Here is a 20,599-nt window from a genome sequence, read left to right on the forward strand (position 1 = left end):
ATATGCTCTCAGAGGGTAAAACAATCTCTGCTGGATTATTAGTAAAACAATTCAACTGTGGAAAATGTTGCAGAGAATCTTGCAACAGAAGCATTTGTTACTTGACCTTTAAGGAGTGAAGCAGGCTGTATGTGACTTCCATCAGTCGCAGGTGGGTCCCATTGACAGACAATAAACGTGTCTCTCTTTGTGTGTGGTAGGTAGGTACCTGGAATTTCACTTAGCTCTCTTTCTTTGGAATATAGAATTATTTGTAACTGAAATAGAAGGTAAAACGCCCTACTGCATGCAGCTGTTCATGAAGGGTAGGTAATAAAAAAGGATTAGAGGAATTAAAGAGATATACATGATGTAAGATCTGTAATTACAGGTAGGTAATATTACGTGTAGGCTCCATTTTCAAAATTTTATTTCTCTTACCATCACTCCCATTTTCAAGTTTTAAGTTACCCAAAATTATTTTTTGAGTTGCCTTTGATTTTCTAAGCCAAGGTGTCATATTTTAATTTGTGAAAACCTGTTATGTTTAATGATTTTTTTGTTACTTTTAAGTTGTTGGATATGCTCCCATTGTTGGTTTTCTTTTATTTTCTTTTGTGATTCCCTCACCCATTCACTCCCACCCCCTGTACTCGACTCAACTTCCAAAAAAAAACCAGAGCCATCAGCCCCACCTCAGGACATCAGGTGCACCAGCCCAAGTTCAACGAGCATTTTGGTAAGTTGGCTGCCCCCACCAGTAGAGAACCAGAATGGCATCATCACCAAATACTCCATCAAATACAGAACTAACGACCGAGAAGACAGCTGGCCCAGCGAGGTCTTGGATATTCCGCCAGACACCACCCAATACGTGCTTGAACATTTGGAGAAGTGGACAGAATATCGTATCATTATGACGGCCTACACTGAGGTTGGACCTGGCCCAGAGAGCTCTCCCGTGTTGATTCGCACAGATGAGGATGGTATGTTGACAAAGCCTAACCAATCAGCAACTTTCTCAGCTATCAATTCTTCCCTTGCTGACACTTTTTCACTGTTGTGTCTCACTCTACTGAAGACCACCCTCTTGCTTTTTGGACTACAAATCTAGAACCCTCAACAGTGAGAAGGCACCGCTGATTTTTTTTATAACCCTTCTCACACCTCCAGTAGTGGATTGCTGTTCTTAAAATTTGACCCTCCAGCAGTATTCTTTTCAATTGCTTTTTTTAAAGTTGCTTCAAAGTTCTTCTCAGATTACCAACATATCACATTGTTTTTTTTACTGGATTTCAGGAGATGTTGGTCTGTGAAAATCCAATCAGTCCTGGGAGAGAGACCCAAAAATAGCTGACATTTTTTCTCAACAATAGATATCTTTTTGGAATCATTTTTTTAAAGTCAGATCTAAAAACTTCTTGCATTTTGTGATGCTTTGGAATACAAAGCATTATCCTTGGCTGTCTTTTTTTCCTCTGTTTTTAGTATTTGTACCTTTTCCTCCATGTTTTTCACATTTTTCCACATTTTTGATATTTTAGAAAGATTTTTCAGCTTATGAAGCATTTTTGGACAAAAGTGACACATTCATATATCTCTTTTGAAAAATAGTGGGTCTGTCCTTGTGCTGCTGATTTGGAGGGACAGGGTGTCATCTTTTTTTTCTTTTAATCAAATGGTATTCTTCCAGTTCCTAGTGGTCCTCCTCGCAAAGTCGAGGTAGAGGCTTTGAACTCAACAGCTATTACAGTGTTGTGGCGCTCACCAGTTCCAAATAAACAGCACGGACAAATACGAGGCTACCAAGTCCATTACGTGAGGATGGAACATGGAGAACCAAGGGGACAACCCATGCTCAAGGATGTCATGCTGGCAGATGCACAGGTAAGTTCAAGTTTTTTAACGTCATAGACATATATACACAAAAGTGCCATGAATGTGGGCTTTTGGCAATAGCAGCACAGTATATTACAAGATAAAGATAAACATAAGTTAACCTAAATTTAAATTAAGATAAATTACACATAACTTAACACTTATGCAAAATAATAAAATAAGCCCATCAATATTAGGTACAGTAACAACATTTAAAAGATACTTGGACAGGCACATGAATAAGAAAGCCTCAGAGGGATAGGGGGAAATGTGGGTGTATGGGACTAGCTTAGACAGGAATCTCAGTTGGCATAGGCCAGTTGGGCCCAGGGGCCCAATTCTGTGCCATATCACTTCATAGCAGTGGTCCAAGACTGTGAGAGAAATAAATATATAATCCAAAGTAGTGTTAAGGTTTTTCAGGTCAGCTGAAGAACCTGATGGTAGTGGGGAAGAAGCTGGTGCTGAACCTCGAGGTGTTCTCCTGCCTAATGGTAGCACCAAGAAGAAGGCATGGCCTGGATAGTTGGAGTTCCTGATGATTGGCACCACCTTCTTGAGACATTGTCTCTTGCAGATGTCCTCAGAGGTGTTGAGTCCTGTATCCACGATAGAACTGATTGAGTCCACCACTCTCTATAGTCTCTCGAACTCTTGTATGTTAAAATTCCAGTGCATTGGAGGCTGACTGAAATAATGACAATGATTTAGTGCTTGTTAAATTTCAATATGTTCAATTAGAGAATGGAAAATATATATTTACATGTATCTGTCTTTGTATTTTATCTTTTCACTTCTACCAGCTGTATTACTGTAAAGCAAGGACAACATTATTTTAATGTGATGCAATCTATTGTATGTAGTCACACATGAGAAACAGCCCCATTCCCCACACGTTCCACTTCCCATGTTCAGGGTTTGTATTCTTAGATTGCAGAGGTAACAGAAGGGGGGCTGCAGGGAGAAAGAGAGAAAATTAAGATTTTGAGGTTATAAATGCATTAGTATAAAGGGTACTTGATTGACATGGAGATGGTGGGCCAAAGGTCATGATCTTGATGACACATTGTGCTTCAGGGAGGAAGGGGAGCTTGTGATGGAATGAGATGCATTTTACAGCATTTTCTTTCATAGATCCTTACTCTGACCTGGGTGATGCTGACTCAGTTTGATTCAGAACTAATCTTTGAAACTCCACAAACTACTTTTTATAACATGTTCCTGCAGCTCTACTGCTGAAACCCATTGGTATACTCCTTTTTCCTTGAAACTTAGCTCTCCAATTCTTAGATAGCTGATAATGCAAATACACATCTCTGCAAGCCCACGATGTCTACACTGACCATGATGTCAAATTAAACTAGTTCTATCTGTGTGCTCAAAATTCCTATCACTCCATTCCCCGCAAGTCCATGTGCTTGTTTAAATGCCTCTTAAACATCACAAACAAGTTTCTTCCACCACCATCCCAGCACCCCATTCTAGACACCAACTGGATTCTGTGTAAATCTAAATCTTACCCTGCATATTTTGTTTAAACTTTTCCCCTCTCCACTTAAAGTATGCCCTCTGGTAGTTCTAACCTGAGATAAAGACTCTGGCTTTCTACCCTATCTAGGTCTTTCATAATTTTATAAACATTTGTCAAGTGTCTCATCAGCTCCTGGTACTCCAATGAAAAGCAGCCCAAGTTTGTATAACCTCTCCATACAGCTAATGCTTTCTAATCCAGGCATCATCCTTGTAAACCTCTTCTGCAGCTCTCCAAGCCATCTTCATTCTTCATGTAGTAGGGTGACCAAAACTGCACATAATACTCCAAATGTAGCCTGACCTTTTTTAAGCTGCAAATTCTTCTGTTTAGACCTCTGTTTCTTATCTTTCCACCCTGCTTCCTGGATTACAATCTATTAAACCATTACAATGTTTTAAAAAATATTTGGATAGGTGTATGAATATGAAAGATTTTGAGGGATATTGACCAATTCAGTTGTAACCCTCATGCTCAGCTAGCGGCTTACTCTAGGGGTGGACAGCCTCTGGCCCGGCGAAAACTTGAGAAATCTTGTTTGGGTGGATGCTATGTGATGTGTTCCCCTGTTAAAAATCATTACCACAGAATAACAAACAGTACACAATATGCAATTAAACGATTGAGCTTTATAATTCTTAATTTAACTATAGGGTTAGTAAAGAAACAAAAAAGAATAAGGACCCATTCTCGTGAAACATTCTAATGTGCAACATTGGAGCTCACTGTTTTCCCATATGTTCGTTCTCCATCGATCCCCCCCCACCCCCCCCAGGCGTCGATTCCCGACCCCATTCCAAGTCCACTCCGTCCTGCAGACTACGACTTCCCCGTTCTGGCATCTTCTCTCTCCATCTTCCGCCGAACAAAAGCCCGCTAAACCTCTCGGGCACACAAGAAAGAGAAACACTCCTCTCATTGGATGGTGCACATTCCAAAGCCCCCGTTATCTCTAGTCATAACCCAAACATTGCTGCTACAGAGAAACCATTACATTAGCAGTGAAACATTACTGAGAGGCCATTACATAAGCAGTGAAACCTTACTGAGAGGCCATTACACAAGGCAAATGGGATTAGCTCAGGAGGGCAGGTTGGTCAGCATGGACGGATTGGGTCAAAGAGCCTTCGTCTATTACTGCCTCTGTTGCTTAAGTTCAGTCCTCTCCTATCAGAAGAGATGGGACTTTCTGCATTCAAGATGCTTTGAAATTAATCTTTGTTCTGCATCTTTGGACTTTGCCTTGTTTTACAGGTAGGAGGGAGGCAAAAGTTGTTATCAAGGCAGTAGCTGTATTCAGCTGGACAATCCAGGTTTCAATCAAACCCTCATGTCTGACGGTTGACTGGGAAGAATAGCTGCAGCCTTTGGGCCAATGGGGAAGATAGAGGATTATCATCAATGTAATTATGAGGAGCAGCAGTAGGATGTTGTACAGTTGTCTTTCCAAGGAAGTTCATGAGACAGTCAAATTGGATCTTTCGGAATTGAAGTGGTTCTCTTGATTCTGAACATCAAATAGTATCGACCAAATTGATGAGGATTGGAAAGTTGCTTCATTTTCAGGTTTAACCTTATTGTTCGTATCTTAGTCCCTATGTGAGTACATACAATAGAAAAGTGGAAATTAATGTAAGGTTACACACCTGTGTAGTTCAATCAAGGGTAGTAAGAATATCATGAAATAACTAAATAATCTATTATTTTTAAACAGTGTTTTAAAGAAACACATTTCTCTTTTTTCTTCTGTGGTCAGTAATAAATTATGAATACACACACAGTACATAAAGTGTTTGAAGATTGATTCCTGATGTCTTAAATAGAATGGCAGAGGAACTCAATGGGTCTGGCAGCATTTGTGGAGTGAAATGGACACTCAGCATTTTGGGTCGAGACCCTTCATCTTGACAGCTGAGTTCCTCTAGCACTTTGTTTATTGCTCCAGATTCCAGCATGTGCAGTCTCTTGTGCCACCATTCCTGATGTGTATCAGGTTCAAAGGTTTCCATGATAATCAACTGTATAAAAGATTCACCACAGCAGGTTAAAATACTCACTTGTTACACTTGTAGGTGTTTTAAACAAAAATAAAAGGATCCCAACAGCATAACTTTATTAGGACATGTCATAAATGGAGAATATTGTTATGTACAGATTATGGTAGTCCATTTTGTTATTTACCTTCATATCACAATAAGGCATTACCTTCTCTGAAGGAATGAATAAATTGTGCTAATGCTGTTTCAGTTTTAAATTTCAATGAAACCCCATCCCCTGATTCGACACCTTAGCAATATTGAGAAGCCAAATGTCAACATGTCAGCTTAGATCAAATTTCCTGAATCGCTTTTCTAGCATGTTAGATATGAAGTACAGTTCTGGCGATTGACTTGCTTGAGAGTTCCCTTTCAATAATACTGACAAGCTTTTGCCTAATGCATCAATAGTTTATTTTGAGCTGTCAGCTTGTGGTCTTATGGAATATGCAGTTGGTCCAATTGAAGTATATAGTCTTCCTTCTAAATTAGTATGCAATATCAACTTCACGCATTGAATCACTGAGGAAATGATTTAAGTGTAATGTATTTGGGAAGCCACAATCCAGTTTAGTTTTGACAGGTACGTTTGGAACCATCCAAATTTGCCTCTTCTTCAACTTCACATTTTGGAAGAGTTTGCTATTTTAACAGCATAAAGCCCCATTGACCTCAATGCCTACCACTACCCCATCCAATGACCATGTTGTGGTAAAAAGAGCAATTTCCATTAGCATGAAGTAAGAGAGGTGAAGTTTAACGCTAACTTTAGAGCAAGGCAGTTAGTATAATGTGAAAATCTTCAGCTGACCATGACTGTGATAAAGAGTACTGTTGGCTATAATCTTGAATTCAGATAGCTGCCTATTTTTCAGCAACAAGTAATTTAATGAGATAGGCCAGCTTCAAAAAGACTGAGAATAAATTTGCAGAAGAACCATAAATGTGTAAACAGAATGCTACATTTGGAGGATGCACAAATCTGAGGGTTAAATCACCCTCTGAATTGGAAACAGGAATAGACCACTCACCTCTCTGTGACTGATCTGATTGTAAGCACGTGACCATCTAGTCCATCTCACATTTGACCACTTGGTTATCAAGAAGGTATCAATGTCCACTTTAAAAATAAATGCTTTGTTGCATCATTAATTAAACTTTATTCAGAGATAATAGTTTTTAAATTTCTTGAAGTTCAAAGAAAAATTTAACTCTTAGCTTTTCAGTTTTCACAAGGGGATGGAATCTGTTAAAACCTTGCATCGTTTGTGGCACGCTGCTTTACTTTAGTGCAGCGGTTGCTGTTCGTTTTAGTGTGAGTGACACACCCCATAACATATACCACTTTGTCCACATCATTACTCCATAACGTATACAACATCGTCCACATTTTTACCCTATAGCATATACACCATCATCCACATTGTTACCCCATAACATACACAACATTGTCACTTGCTGATATTTTTGCAGCAGAGGCACTGAACAAAAAAATCAAAGCAGTGCATAAAAACACCAATTGATTTGACGAATTAATACCACTCATCACTCAAGACCAATATAAAATGACACTAGTTCGGCATGGACTAGAAGGGCCGAAATGGCCTGTTTCCGTGCTGTGATTGTTATATGGTTATATGAAAATGACAGTCCATTACTTATTTGCTTAGTAGGTTGTCCATCTCAAAGATCATACATTTCAGTGGTGTGATCATTATCTGAGCCTGGCATTGATACATACTATATCACATCTGTAAAATGATTACATTTTACTCTAAATGTACATCGTCCTTTCAACCTTAACCTTTTAGGATATACTTTGTATCAAATTATTCAAGGAATTTCATTTTAATCTTAAATCTGACTGTTTTAAAGAGCAAATCTGCCCAGTCAATAATTATCTTTCCATTAATATATCCTGAACATGTATAATTCTGCAGAGGAAAGAAATATTGTTTATAAACACAATTACTTAATCTTCATTCCATATTCAGAATTTAAAATATTTTAGTCATTGATTATGACTTCTATACTTGAAGTAGCCATTTTTGTTTCCAGCTTATATATCATTAATCAGCATTACCATGTGTAGCTTACCAATGTACTCATAGCAATATATTCAGACAATTTTGCCACCAGTTTTTTATTCAAAATACATCATCAAAGTAATAAGAGAGCACAGTATGCAATATTATTGTTGATTGCAAATCTAGCATCGGAACACATGGACCTTTATTTCATTTCTGATTTGCACAACACAAATGTGACTGTTCCTAGTAGTTCTAGCTTGTTCACTCCTCTTATTGGTAAATAATCGAAATAATTAATTCATGAGTTTTATGGTGAAACTAGGATGAAATCTCTCCTTAGAGAAAAGCTGTCAGGTTACCCGTGAAGTTGATCTTTATTTTACTGCTGTTGAAACAGAATCTCACATTTTGAATGTTTGTGTGGTTTTGGTGTGATAAAAAATAGCTCATTCTTCACAATTGTAAAAAATAGTTTTATTTGAAATCATAACGTGATCAACTAAAGATATTTTTTACTACAGGCACCTCATTTAAATATTTTGTTATACCCTGAAAGTAGTTTTGAAGCAAAAGTTCCTAGTTTGATACACACTTTAAATCTTTATTCTGTATCTTCTCTTTCTATCAATCTTGATTTGTCTCAGTGGGAAACTGATGACTCTGCTGAACATGTGAGTAAATCGTAATTGGACAACTCCAAACATCTCGTTTGTTAACTCCTCTGTTTTCACACAGTGTTTATTTGCGATTATTTTTATGCAAACTCCTTTTGTTGATGTGCTGCACTGCATGCACTAACTGGTCTCTATGAAATGTGGAAAGTTTTTTGTACTAACGTGTGCATTTATTTTGAGTAAACACTTTGCATGGATTGCAACACAACCTGTTGAGTTTGGAAAAGCGTGACTCAGAATAGTTACCTTGTGTATTTTAATTAACTAGAATTAAATTACTTCACTGTTATATGTTGGCGCATGCATGTATACACACACACACACACCAACATTGATCCTCTGCTTCCCAGTTTAAGAAAGAATTATACCTGTCTGATCAGTGGTTATAGCAGTACTGTAGATTGCATTGGTTGAAGTCTGGCAAAACCAGGCTGTTTTTTTTAAGTATGGTTCTGCAAAGACTGCAGTTAGAATTCTCTCAAATGCATCAGACCTTCATGACAACAGAACTCCCATTGTAAAAAGATTGCTGGCTATGTAAAATACGCAACTGCATTCAGGGGGTCTGAGCATCTGAGGATTGTGACTGTATCATGAATGATCACCAGCAAACATATTGACCTTCCTAAATTTTTGCTTGCACTAGAAACCCTACCTATTCATGTTAAAAAATTACAATTGTATCCCATTGCAATATGTATCATGTAACTTCAATAATCTTACCACATCTCACAAAACCAAGCAATTCCTAAAAACACAAGATTGAAATCTATTTATGTGTAGAATTTCTCATTGTCCATTCATATTATACTTTTTAAAAACCCTCTTGCCCTTCACTCCTAATGGTTATATCACTCAAAGACCCTGGCTTTGTTAACCACTCAGTCAGACTTGTGGAGGGATATAGTTTTAACATTGTTTTCAGAATATTTCAGATCACCTTTTGTTAATCTAGTTCTCAAACACTTCACTGATGTGATTGGTCAGCAGATAGATGTTGCTGATGTTGTGGAATGATCACTGTTTAATGATGTGCACCTAATTAGAGTCAAAAAGTGCTATGCGTTCAATGCCTGAAGGGAAGCTGGTGGAAAATACCAAGTGCCCTTAATAGAAATGGGGAGATTCTTTTTAATGTAAGCAGCAATATAACAATCAGATGAGTTCATGTGGGAGTTAAAGTTTGACTTCTGCTAGAGTGGAGTTGAGCCCTTCTCAAATCTACTCTAACTACATTGTTGATTGTCTCTGATTCCTGCCCAGATGCTTCTGATTGATTTTTCTCAAGATTCCCCTGATCTATTCCTCCCTAGATCCCCTGATCAAACCCTTCCCAGATCCCACTGATTGATCACTGCAAATAACTTATGCCGGGATCACCCCCATGACAGATTTATGCCCCCACTGGCCCCATTGCTGAAACCCTCCCCTTGTGACTTCCACCTTTTCAACCGATTCTGCAGAAGAGCCATCACTGCCCAGACTGCCCAAAGCTCCAGGTCATGCTGGCCGCTCTTCTCCCAAACCCGGACAACAATGACAAATATAAGCTCGCATTCCACTTTAACATGAGGTACACTGGAAGAGTGATATATTCTGCCCATATTACTTATTCTTTTGAAGAATAGAACTGATTTCACATCTACACGAAGACTACTTGTTAACCCTGAGTAACAGTCCTTGCACCAAGTGCATATTTACTGAATGAACCTTGTTACTGAGCATTTGAAATACACAGGAGATAAAGTAGATGAAAAAAGTGTTGTAATTATTTGCAATATCTGCTATTCTAAAGGTTAATATATATTAAACATCAACACACTTTGCAATTTATTTTATCCCATCATTATTGAGAGACTGATGGCTTTAAACTGGAGAGATTCTAATTGGCATTTATTTTTCCACTTTTTCTGTGTGCAGGAGATGATTATTTCTGGGCTTTTGCCTGAAACTACCTACTCTATCACCGTGACTGCCTACACTACAAAAGGAGATGGAGCTCGGAGTAGGGCTAAGCTGGTATCAACCATGGGTGCAGGTGAGTAATTTTTGGAGACAATTACTTGGGTACAAGCTTTTGATCCATCAAAGCACCAAGGGGAGTTCATCTGAAATTCTGGAGATGCAAAAGACTATAGATGCTGGAAATTGGAGATTAAAAAAACAGAATGCTGAAGGAATTCAGCTGGTCAGGCAGTATCTAGACAGAAATTTCCCAGGGTAGGAATGTCAAATACTAGAAGCCATGGATTTAAGGTGAATGTTGGGAAGCTTAAAGGGGTAAGCAAGGCATTTTTTAGGTGCCTGGAACTGACTTCTGGGATAGCACTGGAACTGTGGAGCTTTTCAGTTAGACATGTGAATATAAAGGGAATGGAGAGTACACATCACATGCAGACAGATGAGATTGTTTTAATTTTGCATCAGAACTATTGTGGGCCAGAGGGCCTGTTCCTGTACTGTTCTGTGTATGTTCTTGGTGAAGTTAGCTATCATGTGTCATTCAACACACCATATATTTCATAATCTATCTCAATGAGACCCTAATCAGAGCCTGGGAACATCAACAAGGTGTCAAATTGAAATTCTTTCACACAGGAGGCAGTGCAAATAACTTTGGCTGTAATAATATAAAATGAGTGATCACAAATTGACAGCTAATTTGCATTAATCTCCCTTTTCATTTCCATCAACTTCAATTAAATGCATTCTGGAGAGACGTGTGAGGTGAGATTGATATCCCATTGCCTACATCACCATGTTAAACAAAGGTCAGAATTACTCCCAATGATTCTGTAGACATTTAGCAATTATTTTAAAACACTGTCTATGCTGGATGAATGACGTATTTGAAGGCTAGGAAAATGGTGAGCGGGGGAGGGGGAGAATATTTACATCTTAGAAAACTTTGTATTAATCAGAGTCAAAATCAGGTTTAATATCAGTGATGCATCACATGAAATCTGTTTTGCAGCAGCAGTACAGTACAATACATTAAAAAACTAAAATTAACATAGAATATATATCTGTGTAGTGCAAAAAGAGAGCAAAATTAATAATCAAGAAACAGCACTACCTTGTATTTTCTTAAAATTGAATACAACTGGGCAAAATTTCCAGCGAAGTGCCCATTTACGGTGTTGTGATCTGAAATGTTTATGTGGACAATTGATCCAGTAAGAGTAGGTCATAGAAAATAAAGAAGGCTGCTGATGCCGGAATATGTAATACAAACAGAAACGCAGCAAGAACTCAGCTGGTTGAGCAACATTTGTGGTAAGAGAAACCAGAGAACATTTTGGGTCAGGCATCCTTCTCAAGAACTGAAGGGTTTACATTTTTCAAAGCAGAGCAAGGGAGCGGAGTCACGTGGAACATAGAAATTTAGAGCACATTACAGGCCCTTTGCCCCACAATGTTGTGCCGACCATGTAACCAACTCTAGAGACTGTCTAGAATTTCCCTAGCACTTAGCTCTCTATTTTTCTAAGCTCCATGTACCTACTTAAGAAGCTCTTAAACGACTCTATTGTATCTGCTTCCACCACCTCGGCCGGCAGTGCATTCCACTCACCCATCCCTCTGTGTGAAAAACTTACCCCTGACATCCCCTCTATACCTATTTCCAAGCACCTTAACACTATGCCCCCTCATGTTACCCTATTTCAGCCCTGGGAAAAGGCCTCTGGCTATCCACACAATCAATGCCCCTCAGTGAGGTGCAAGGCAAAGGACCAAACAGAGATAGATTAAGATGGATCATGCAAGAAAGATGTTGCATATCTGTGAGCCTATATTCGAGAGTGTATGGCATAAATCAAGCTCAGTAACAGCAGGAAAAGATGAAATCCCTCCAGAAATACAGTAATAGCATAGAAATACAGACTTTTCCTCAGATTGTTATCTATAAGAGAGGTTAGAGTTCATTTTCAGCATTCAATTGGCTCCACTGCCATTCTCTGTGCAAGCATTTTTGCACAGGTATCTTCATAGCATGGACAACACTGGAGGCTAGGTCTGAGCCAGCGTCTCCTACCACAGCTCTACTAGTTGTTTCACAGTGCCACCCAGTTCTTTAAACACATTTCACACATCGTTTAATTGATAATTTAAGCAGAAAATACACTTCAGTAAAGTAAAGCAAGGCCCATACGCATTCAGCATCACTGGTATATAAAGGTAACAAAGTTATCTAGTTCCACAAAACATGGATTAGGTTTTGAGGGGGGTAAATCACCTGTTTCATCCCAAAGGCACCATCAGATACCTAGTGGTAGAAATGGAGAAGCCTACAGTCCTGAATCAAGCCCAAGTTCATTTCCAACGTCATCAACACTTTCAGCAAGCCATGAGACTACATCAAACACAAAGAATCTAGGCTTAGTTTTACAATCCCCAAGCTCAATTCAGAAAATAAATCACTTAATTGCTTTTTTAACTCCTAAGTGGATTGCTTCTTTAACCATGTGTCCGGTGGAGCTGATTGTAATATTTATAATTTAACAGATCATGTAGTTCCAGAAACCATAAAATTGGTCACTTGAAACTAGAAGTGCCTACAAAATGCCTTCAATGAAAGGTCCTGTAAGGTCTTATACCTATTGAGCTAGTGTTTTAATAAGATCAAGCATTGCACACTCAGTACAATTAAATAAGTCATTAGTCAAGGTCTTTGGGATTTGTTGAGTGTATATTGTTCCTAAACTGCAATACATCTTTGCCTAAATACATAAGCTTTGACAAAAATTGGTTTGATTCACTCAACCAGTGGGAGAACTTAGAGACATAGAACACGACAGCATAGAAACAGCCCTTCAGCCCATCGAGTCTGTGCCAAACTATTTATCTGCCTTGCCCCATCAATCTGCAGCAGGTCAATAGCCCTCCATGCCCCTCCCATCCTAGTACTTACCCAAGTTCCACTTAACTGTTGAAATCAAATCCTTATCCACCAGGTGCTCTGGCATCCGATTCCACACTCTCACCATCCTCTGAGTGAAGAGGGTAAAGGGACTTCAGGAGAGGATATGGTTTAAGGATATTGGTGCTGGAAAAATTATAGCAACATGGTGCATTATCATTAAAAAGCGCATAGAAACATAGAAAACCTACACCACAATACAGGCCCTTCGGCCCACAATGGTGTGCTGAACATGTACTTACTTAGAAATTATCTAAGGTTACTCATAGCCCACTATTTTTCTAAGCTCCATGTACCTAACCAGGAGTCTCTTAAAAGACCCTATCGTATCCACCGACACCGGCAGCCCATTCCACACACTCACCACTCTCTGTGTAAAAAAAAACTTACCCCTGTCATCTCCTCTGTACCTACTTCCAAGCATCTTAAAACTGTGCTATCTCGTGTTAGCCATTTCAGCCCTAGGAAAAAGCCTCTGACTATCCACACAATCATTGCCTCTCATCATCTTATACACCTCAATCAGGTCACCTGTCATCCTCTGCTGCTCCAAGGAGAAAAGGCTGAGTTCATTCAACCTATTCTCATAAGGCATGCTCCCCAATCCAGGCACCATCCTTGTAAATCTCCTCTGCACCCTATTAAATCTCCACATCCTTGCTGTAGTAAGGTGACCAGAACTGAGCACAGTGCTCCAAGTGGGGCCTGACCAGGGTCCTAAATAGCTGTAACATTACCTCTCAGCTCTTAAACTCAACCCCACAGTTTATGAAGGCAAATGCACCATATGCCTTCTTAACCACAGAATCAACCTGCGCAGCAGCTTTGAGTGTCCTTTGGACTCGGACCTCAAGATCCCTCTGATCCTCCACACTGCCAAGAGTCTTACCATTAATACTATATTCTGCCATTGTTTTTGACCTACCAAAATGAACCACCTCACACTTACCTGGTTTGAACTCCATCTGCCACTTCTCAGCCCAGTTTTGCATCCTATCGATGCCCCGCTGTAACCTCTGACAGCCCTTCACACTATCCACAACACCCCCAACCTTTGTGTCATCAGCAAACTTACTAACCTATCCCTCCACTTCCTCATTCAGGGCATTTATAAAAATCACGAAGAGAAGGGTTCGCAGAACAGATCCCTGAGGCACACCACTGGTCACTGACCTCCATGCAGAATATGACCCATGTACAACCACTCTTTGCCTTCTGTGAACAAGCCAGTTCTGGATCCACAAAGCAAGGTCCCCTTGGATCCCATGCCTGCTTACTTTCTCAATAAGCCTTGCATGGGGTACCTGATCAAATGCCTTGCTGAAATCCATATACACTACATCTACTGCTCTACCTTTATCAATGTGTTTAGTCACGTCCTCAAAAAATTAAATCAGGCTCATAAGGCATGACCTGCATTTGATAAAGCCATGCTGACTATTCCTAATCATATTATTCCTCTCCAAATATTCATAAATTATGCTTTTCCGTCAACTTACCATCCACTGAAGTAAGATTCACTGGTCTATAATTTCCTAGGCTATCTCTACTCCCTTTTTTGAATAAGGGAACAACGTCTGCATCCCTTCAATCCTCTGGAACCTCTCCCATCCCCATTGATGATGCAAAGATCATTGCCAGAGGCTCAACAATCTCCTTCCTCGCCTCCCACAGTAGCCTGGGGTACATCTCATCTGGTCCCGGCGACTTATCCAACTTGATGCTTTCCAAAAGCTCTACCATATCTTTTTTCTTAATGTCTATATGCTCAAGTTTTTCAGTCCACTGTAAGTCATCCCTACCATCGCCATGATCCTCTTCCGTAGTGAATACAAAGTACTCACTAAGTATCTCTGCTATCTCCTCCGGTTCCAGATACACTTTTCCACCGTCATACTTGATTAGTCCTATTCTCTCACATCTTATTCTCTTGCTCTTCACATACTTGTAGAATGCCTTGGGGTTTTCCTTAATCCTGCTCACCAAGGCCTTCTCATGGCCCCTTCTGGCTCTCCTATTTTCATTCTTAAGCTCCTTCCTGCTAGCCTTATACTCTTCTAGATCTCTGTCATTACCTAGTTTTTTAAACCTTTCATAAGCTTTTCTTCTTGACTAGATTTTCAATAGCCTTTGTACACCACGGTTCCTGTACCCTACCATACTTTCCCTGTCTCATTCGAATGTACCTATGCAGAAATACACGCAAATATCCCCTGAACATTTGCCACATTTCTGCTGTACATTCCCCTGAGAACATCGGTTCTCAATTTATGCTTCCAAGTTCCTGTCTGATGACTTCATATTTCCCCTTACTCCAATTAAACGCATTCCTGACTTGTCTGTTCCTATCCCTCTCCCTTGCCATAGTAAAGGAGATAGAATTGTGATCAGTATCTCCAAAATCCTCTCCCACTGAGAGACCTGACACCTGACCAGGTTCACTTCCCAATACCAGATCAAGTACAGCCTCTCCTCTTGTAGGTTTATCTGAATATTATGTCAGGAAACCTTCCTGAACACACCTAACAAACTCCACCCCGTCTAAACCCCTTGCTGTATGGAGATGCCAGCAGGGGTGTATCTACAGAAAATACCGCCTATGGTAAGCACTGAAATTGCGCCCCTGTCCAAACATCTGACACCCATCTTTTAGATAACCTTACCATAATATGAGCTCAAAAATACAAGTCAAGCTCGTTAATCTTTTAATTAACAAATTATGGCACTACATGAAAATTATAACTGCACCTTCCTTGCTTTCAATGATGCAAATTGGTCTTTGATGTGATCAAAGTCAGTTTTTTCAGTTTCTTCTCTTTCTACACTCAACAGAGCAAGATCACTGAGTCTGCCTTGACCCCTGGAGGCTCTCAAATACAAAAGTATTAGTTTTAACTTGCTGAATGATCTCTCACAGCTGGCGATGGAAACTACGATGGTTAGCATTATCTGAATAGCAATGTGAAGATTGGGGAAGATGCTCTCATCTCCATACTGAACAATAAATTGAAGAAGCTCTTCAGGTCTTGATATTTTCATGTTGACACGCCTTGATAGCAACATTCTGCAATCCAGAATTTCTTCATATAGCTGCTGTCCATCAACATCAGAGCTGTACAATTCACCCAAATTTTCGCATTTCTTCTTTAGGTCATTACTGTCGGCGCCGTACCACAGTCTCTGGACATCGAGAAGGAACCCAAACTTGGCATCAGTGTCGTGCAAATGAGCGAACCTTTCATCCATTTCTCTGTGAAGATGGGCTAGTGTTCCCTTCATGACTCTTTCCATTTCCTCCTCAGCTGTTAACCCAGTGTCTCTCGAGTTCTCATCAGCCATTTGTTTCTTTCATCTCTGACGTCTTTCAACTTCAATATTCCCTTCTTGACTTGACCGACTCCTTCTTCGAGTGACTCACTGACCAACACTTCTCTTTCATCATAAAAATGATCTCGGAGGGCTTTCAAATCCAGGACAGCATCGTGGAAGTTCATGCTAGGATTCTACAGCCTCTTTTAAATACAGTCAATGCGAATGAGTACTTCATTCCAAAATTCTAGCAAAATCAGAAAATTGTAACTCAACATGCAGTTGTACAGCTGCCTTGCATCACTTCTTGTTTCACTGGTCTTGTTTTCATTGTCTATCATGTCCTGGAGAACTTGAAGTATCTCCTCAAGGTACTTGTTGACGGGCTTCACAGCTTCTGTCCTTGCACCACCTGGTTTCGGACTCTGACTTAACAACCACAAGCACAGTGTTTTTGAGTCTTTCCCAGTGCTGTGTTGAACGAGAGAAAAACACGTAGAGAGTTTCGATGGTTCCAAAAAACGTGACCATCATTGTATCCTGCTTGGCTGCATGTACACCCCCAAGTTGAGTGAGTGATTGTTGCAATTCACAAACACTGCCAGGTTGTTTTTCTCACATATTCTTTGATGAACACCACTTCTGTGTCCAGCTATCACATTGTCATAGCACTGTGACCAACAATCTTGTAGCTCCATTTCCTCTTTCTCTAGCTGTTTCAAGATGTCTTCAACCAAGCTCTCAGTATCCTTTTGGCTTATCTGGATAAAACCAAGGAAGGACTGTCTAACACGGACTATTTTCCTCTCAAAATCAACTTCCCCATACCTCACTACTTCTGACATCTGCTCACGGTCTGCCTGATCAGGAGTCGAGTCGAACCTGAGACCATAGTACTTGGCTTTATGAATGCTTCTCAGTAAACTCTGGCAAACAGTGGATACCATCATGTGGATGAATTCATTCTGGACACCCGGTGAAAGATAAGGCGTGGATCCAGGATGACTTTCCAAATGAGTGGGGTGTTCTTTTATGACAGGGTCAAAGATGGCCAGTAGTTTCAGTAAGCCAAGGAAATTTAGGAAATTTCCCACATTGGAGTCATCATCTAGCTGAAGTGACTCCCTGTGTCCTCGCAAAGTCAGGTTCTGAGTCGCAAAGAATTTTATGCAGTGAAGGATTCTCGTCAAGATATCACACCACTTCTGCTTTTCCTTCTCAGTCTGTGACTGAAATACCACGTCACAAGCTCCTCTGTTTCCAGCTAAATTTCTTTCCACTGTGTGAAGCATTCCCGATGTTCCTTGGCATTTTCATGAACACTAATCCTTTCAGGTGCTTTCCACTGGTTGAATCCACTTTCCTGCTCCAATGAGGATTGATGGTCTAACCGGGAATAGAGAAGACAACAGATACAAAATGCAGACTTTTTAGAAGGAGAATAGACCAGCCATGAGCGAGTCACGTCCTCACCACGACCATTTCCCAATTTCCTCTTGAACCAAGTTTTGTTCATTGGGCGGTTATTTGTTGGTAGGAAAGGCCCCTCACTGTTCTGGAAATACTTCGAACCCAGCTTTATTATTTCTGTTCTCAACGTGTCAGGCAGAATTGCTTTTCCAGTATCCTTGTCGAACTTCAGAAGTCCAATGTCATGCTGTTCAATCACTTCTGGTATGACATTTCGAGGCTCTTTGACACCATCCAGTTCACTAGGTTCAGTGTCGTCAGGTTCAATCTCGTCAGGTAAAACCTCATCAATAAACTCAACACCACCACCACCACCACCATCATCTTCCCCTCCTGTCATGTCCACATTCTCTGTGGCAGCCTCACTCTGAATCTCGTCATACTCAGATTTATCTGACTTGACTTCCTCCTCGGCTTGTGACGCATTTGTACTTGATCCACCTTCGCAAACTTGCAGCAAGTGCAGGGGACTCCATGGAACGTGTCGAACTACTTGTTCCGGGCTTTTCAAAGTGGGGCATGAAGAACTCACTCGACTACTTGGCTTCCTCCACCTCCAACTTTCGTCTCTTCCGTCCTTCAGCTCCACTTTCCTTCTTCGTGAAGAACCGTTTCATGGTCTTCTTACACAATGCTCTGAAATAAGGCCATCCTAGTGCTTCTCACCCATGATGATCAAAGACAGATCATACATCTGAAGAAAATTCTTTTTTCACTATCCGAGGATGGCTTGTCTGACTTTAATAGAAACAGATCAGTGGCGCCCCCCGCTTCAAGTGGCGCCTAGGGCACGTGCCACACCTGCCATACCTGCCATACCTTAGACATGCCACTGGATGCAATCAATATTCAGGAAATTAAAGTTTCCCACCACGACACCCTGTTTTTATTACACCTTTCCAGAATCTGTCTCCCTGTCTGCTCCTCTGCCCCTGTTACTATTGGCTGATCTATAAAAAAAACACCCAGTAGAGATATTAACCCTTTCTGTTACTAATTTCCACCCACAGAGGCTCAGTAGATAATCCCCCCCATGACTTCCTCCTTTTCTGCAGCCGTGACACTATCTCTGATCAGCAGTGCCTCGCCCCCACCTGTTTTGCCTCCCTCCCTGTCCTTTATGAAGCATCTGTAGCCTGGCACTCTAAGTAACCATTCCTGCCCCTGAACCATCCAAGTCTCTGTAATGGCCACAATATCATAGCTCCCAAGTACTGATCCACGTGCTAAGCAGATCTGCTTTGTTCATAATACTTCTTGCATTAAAATAGACACATCTCAAACCGTCGGTCTGAGCGCATCCCTTCTCTATCACCTGCTTATCCTCCCTCTTGCACTGTCTCCAATCTTTCGCTATTTGTGAGCTAACAGCCCCTTCCTCCATCTCTTCAGTTTGGATCCCACCCCCCAGCAATTCTAGTTTAAACTCTCCCCAATAGCCTTAGCAAACCTCCCTGACAGGTATCCTCTTGGATTCAAGTGCAACCTGTCCTTTTAGTACAGGTCACACCTGCCCCAAAAGAGGTCCCAATGCCAGAAATCTGAATCCCGGCCCCCTCCTCCAATCCCTCAGCCAGGCATTTATCCTCCACCTCACTCTATTCCTACGCTCACTGTTGCGCGGCACAGGCAGTAATCCCGAGATTACTTCCTTTGAGGTCCTGCTTCTCAACTTCCTTCCTAACTCCCTGTAGTCTGTTTTCAGGACCTCCTCCCTTTTCCTACCTATTTCGTTGGTACCAATATGTACCATGACCTCTGGCTGTTTCCCTTCTCACTTCAGGATATCGTGGATGCAATCAGAAACATCCCGGACCCTGGCACCTCAGAGGCCAACTACCGTCCGTATTTCTTTCCTGCGTCTACAGAATCGCCTCTCTGACCCCCTAACTATTGAGTCCACCATTACTGCTGCTTTCTTCCCTTCCCTACCCCTCTGAGCCATAGGGCCAGACCCTGTGCCAGAGGTGCGGCCACTGTTGCTTCCCCCAGGTAATTGGGCTTCATTCACTAATGAATTATGAAAGTAACTCAGAGATAGCCTTCCACTCTGATCTTTCCTGTAATAGTTTTGCACTTTCAGCTGATTTTGTGTGTCTATTAGTGGAAGAGGCAGTCTGTTGGCACAATTCCACAGAAGAAGCAGCTTGCATTCCATGTATCTGCTGAGCTTTGAAACAATCATATGTACTTTGCTCACCAGCCCTTTCACTTGCAAAGTAAACGGGTTTTTAACAGCTGAGCAGTAAGCTGATGAAAACCTCCCATTCAGTTATTAGCTATCTACAATAATAACAGGCAGCTGATTTGACTGTACAGGCCATTGCGACTAATGGTTTATGTTGATATTCCTGCTCCACTCAAGTCGCCTGCACCCTTCTTCATCCAAATGTGGCAGCAAATCCACTGTTTCTTGTCCTTTCATGCACTTACATGTGTGGGCATAGTTCTGCCCTTCTCTGAGACATGATTTCTGAATTTCTAATTGGATCTATTAATAACTATACTTAGTGGCCACTTTATTAGATACACCTCTAAAGTGCTTGTTAGTGCAAATATCTAATCAGCCAATGATGTGACAGCAACTCAATGCATAAAAGCATGCAGACATGGTCAAGGAGTTCAGTTCAAACATAAGAATGGGGAAGAAAGGTGATCCAAATGACTTTAACTGCAGAATGGCTGTTGGTACAGGATGGGGTGGTTTCAGTATCTCAGAAATTCCTGTTGTTTCTATGCACAACAGTCTCTATAGTCTATGGAGAATGATG

At 40.7% G+C, this 20,599-nt stretch overlaps 1 protein-coding gene across 13 annotated transcripts in view; it reads left to right on the forward strand.

The window, feature by feature from the left end:
- LOC134347072 (receptor-type tyrosine-protein phosphatase delta-like) overlaps positions 1 to 20,599 on the forward strand; it is a 2,469,925-nt gene that overhangs the window by 2,281,169 nt on the left and 168,157 nt on the right. For 7 of the 13 annotated variants that reach the window (XM_063049175.1, XM_063049163.1, XM_063049170.1 and 4 more), the window contains 4 exons: positions 660 to 965; positions 1,673 to 1,866; positions 8,099 to 8,125; positions 10,049 to 10,166. The exons of 2 other annotated variants lie outside the window; for them this stretch is intronic. In XM_063049175.1, the coding sequence (XP_062905245.1) occupies positions 660 to 965; positions 1,673 to 1,866; positions 8,099 to 8,125; positions 10,049 to 10,166 (645 nt within the window). The remainder of the gene's footprint in view (positions 1 to 659; positions 966 to 1,672; positions 1,867 to 8,098; positions 8,126 to 10,048; positions 10,167 to 20,599) is intronic. 4 more of the 13 variants (XM_063049167.1, XM_063049176.1, XM_063049168.1 and 1 more) reach the window with 1 other exon arrangement.

Source organism: Mobula hypostoma, chromosome 5 (assembly GCF_963921235.1).
Source record: "Mobula hypostoma chromosome 5, sMobHyp1.1, whole genome shotgun sequence".
Lineage (NCBI taxonomy): Eukaryota > Metazoa > Chordata > Chondrichthyes > Myliobatiformes > Myliobatidae > Mobula > Mobula hypostoma.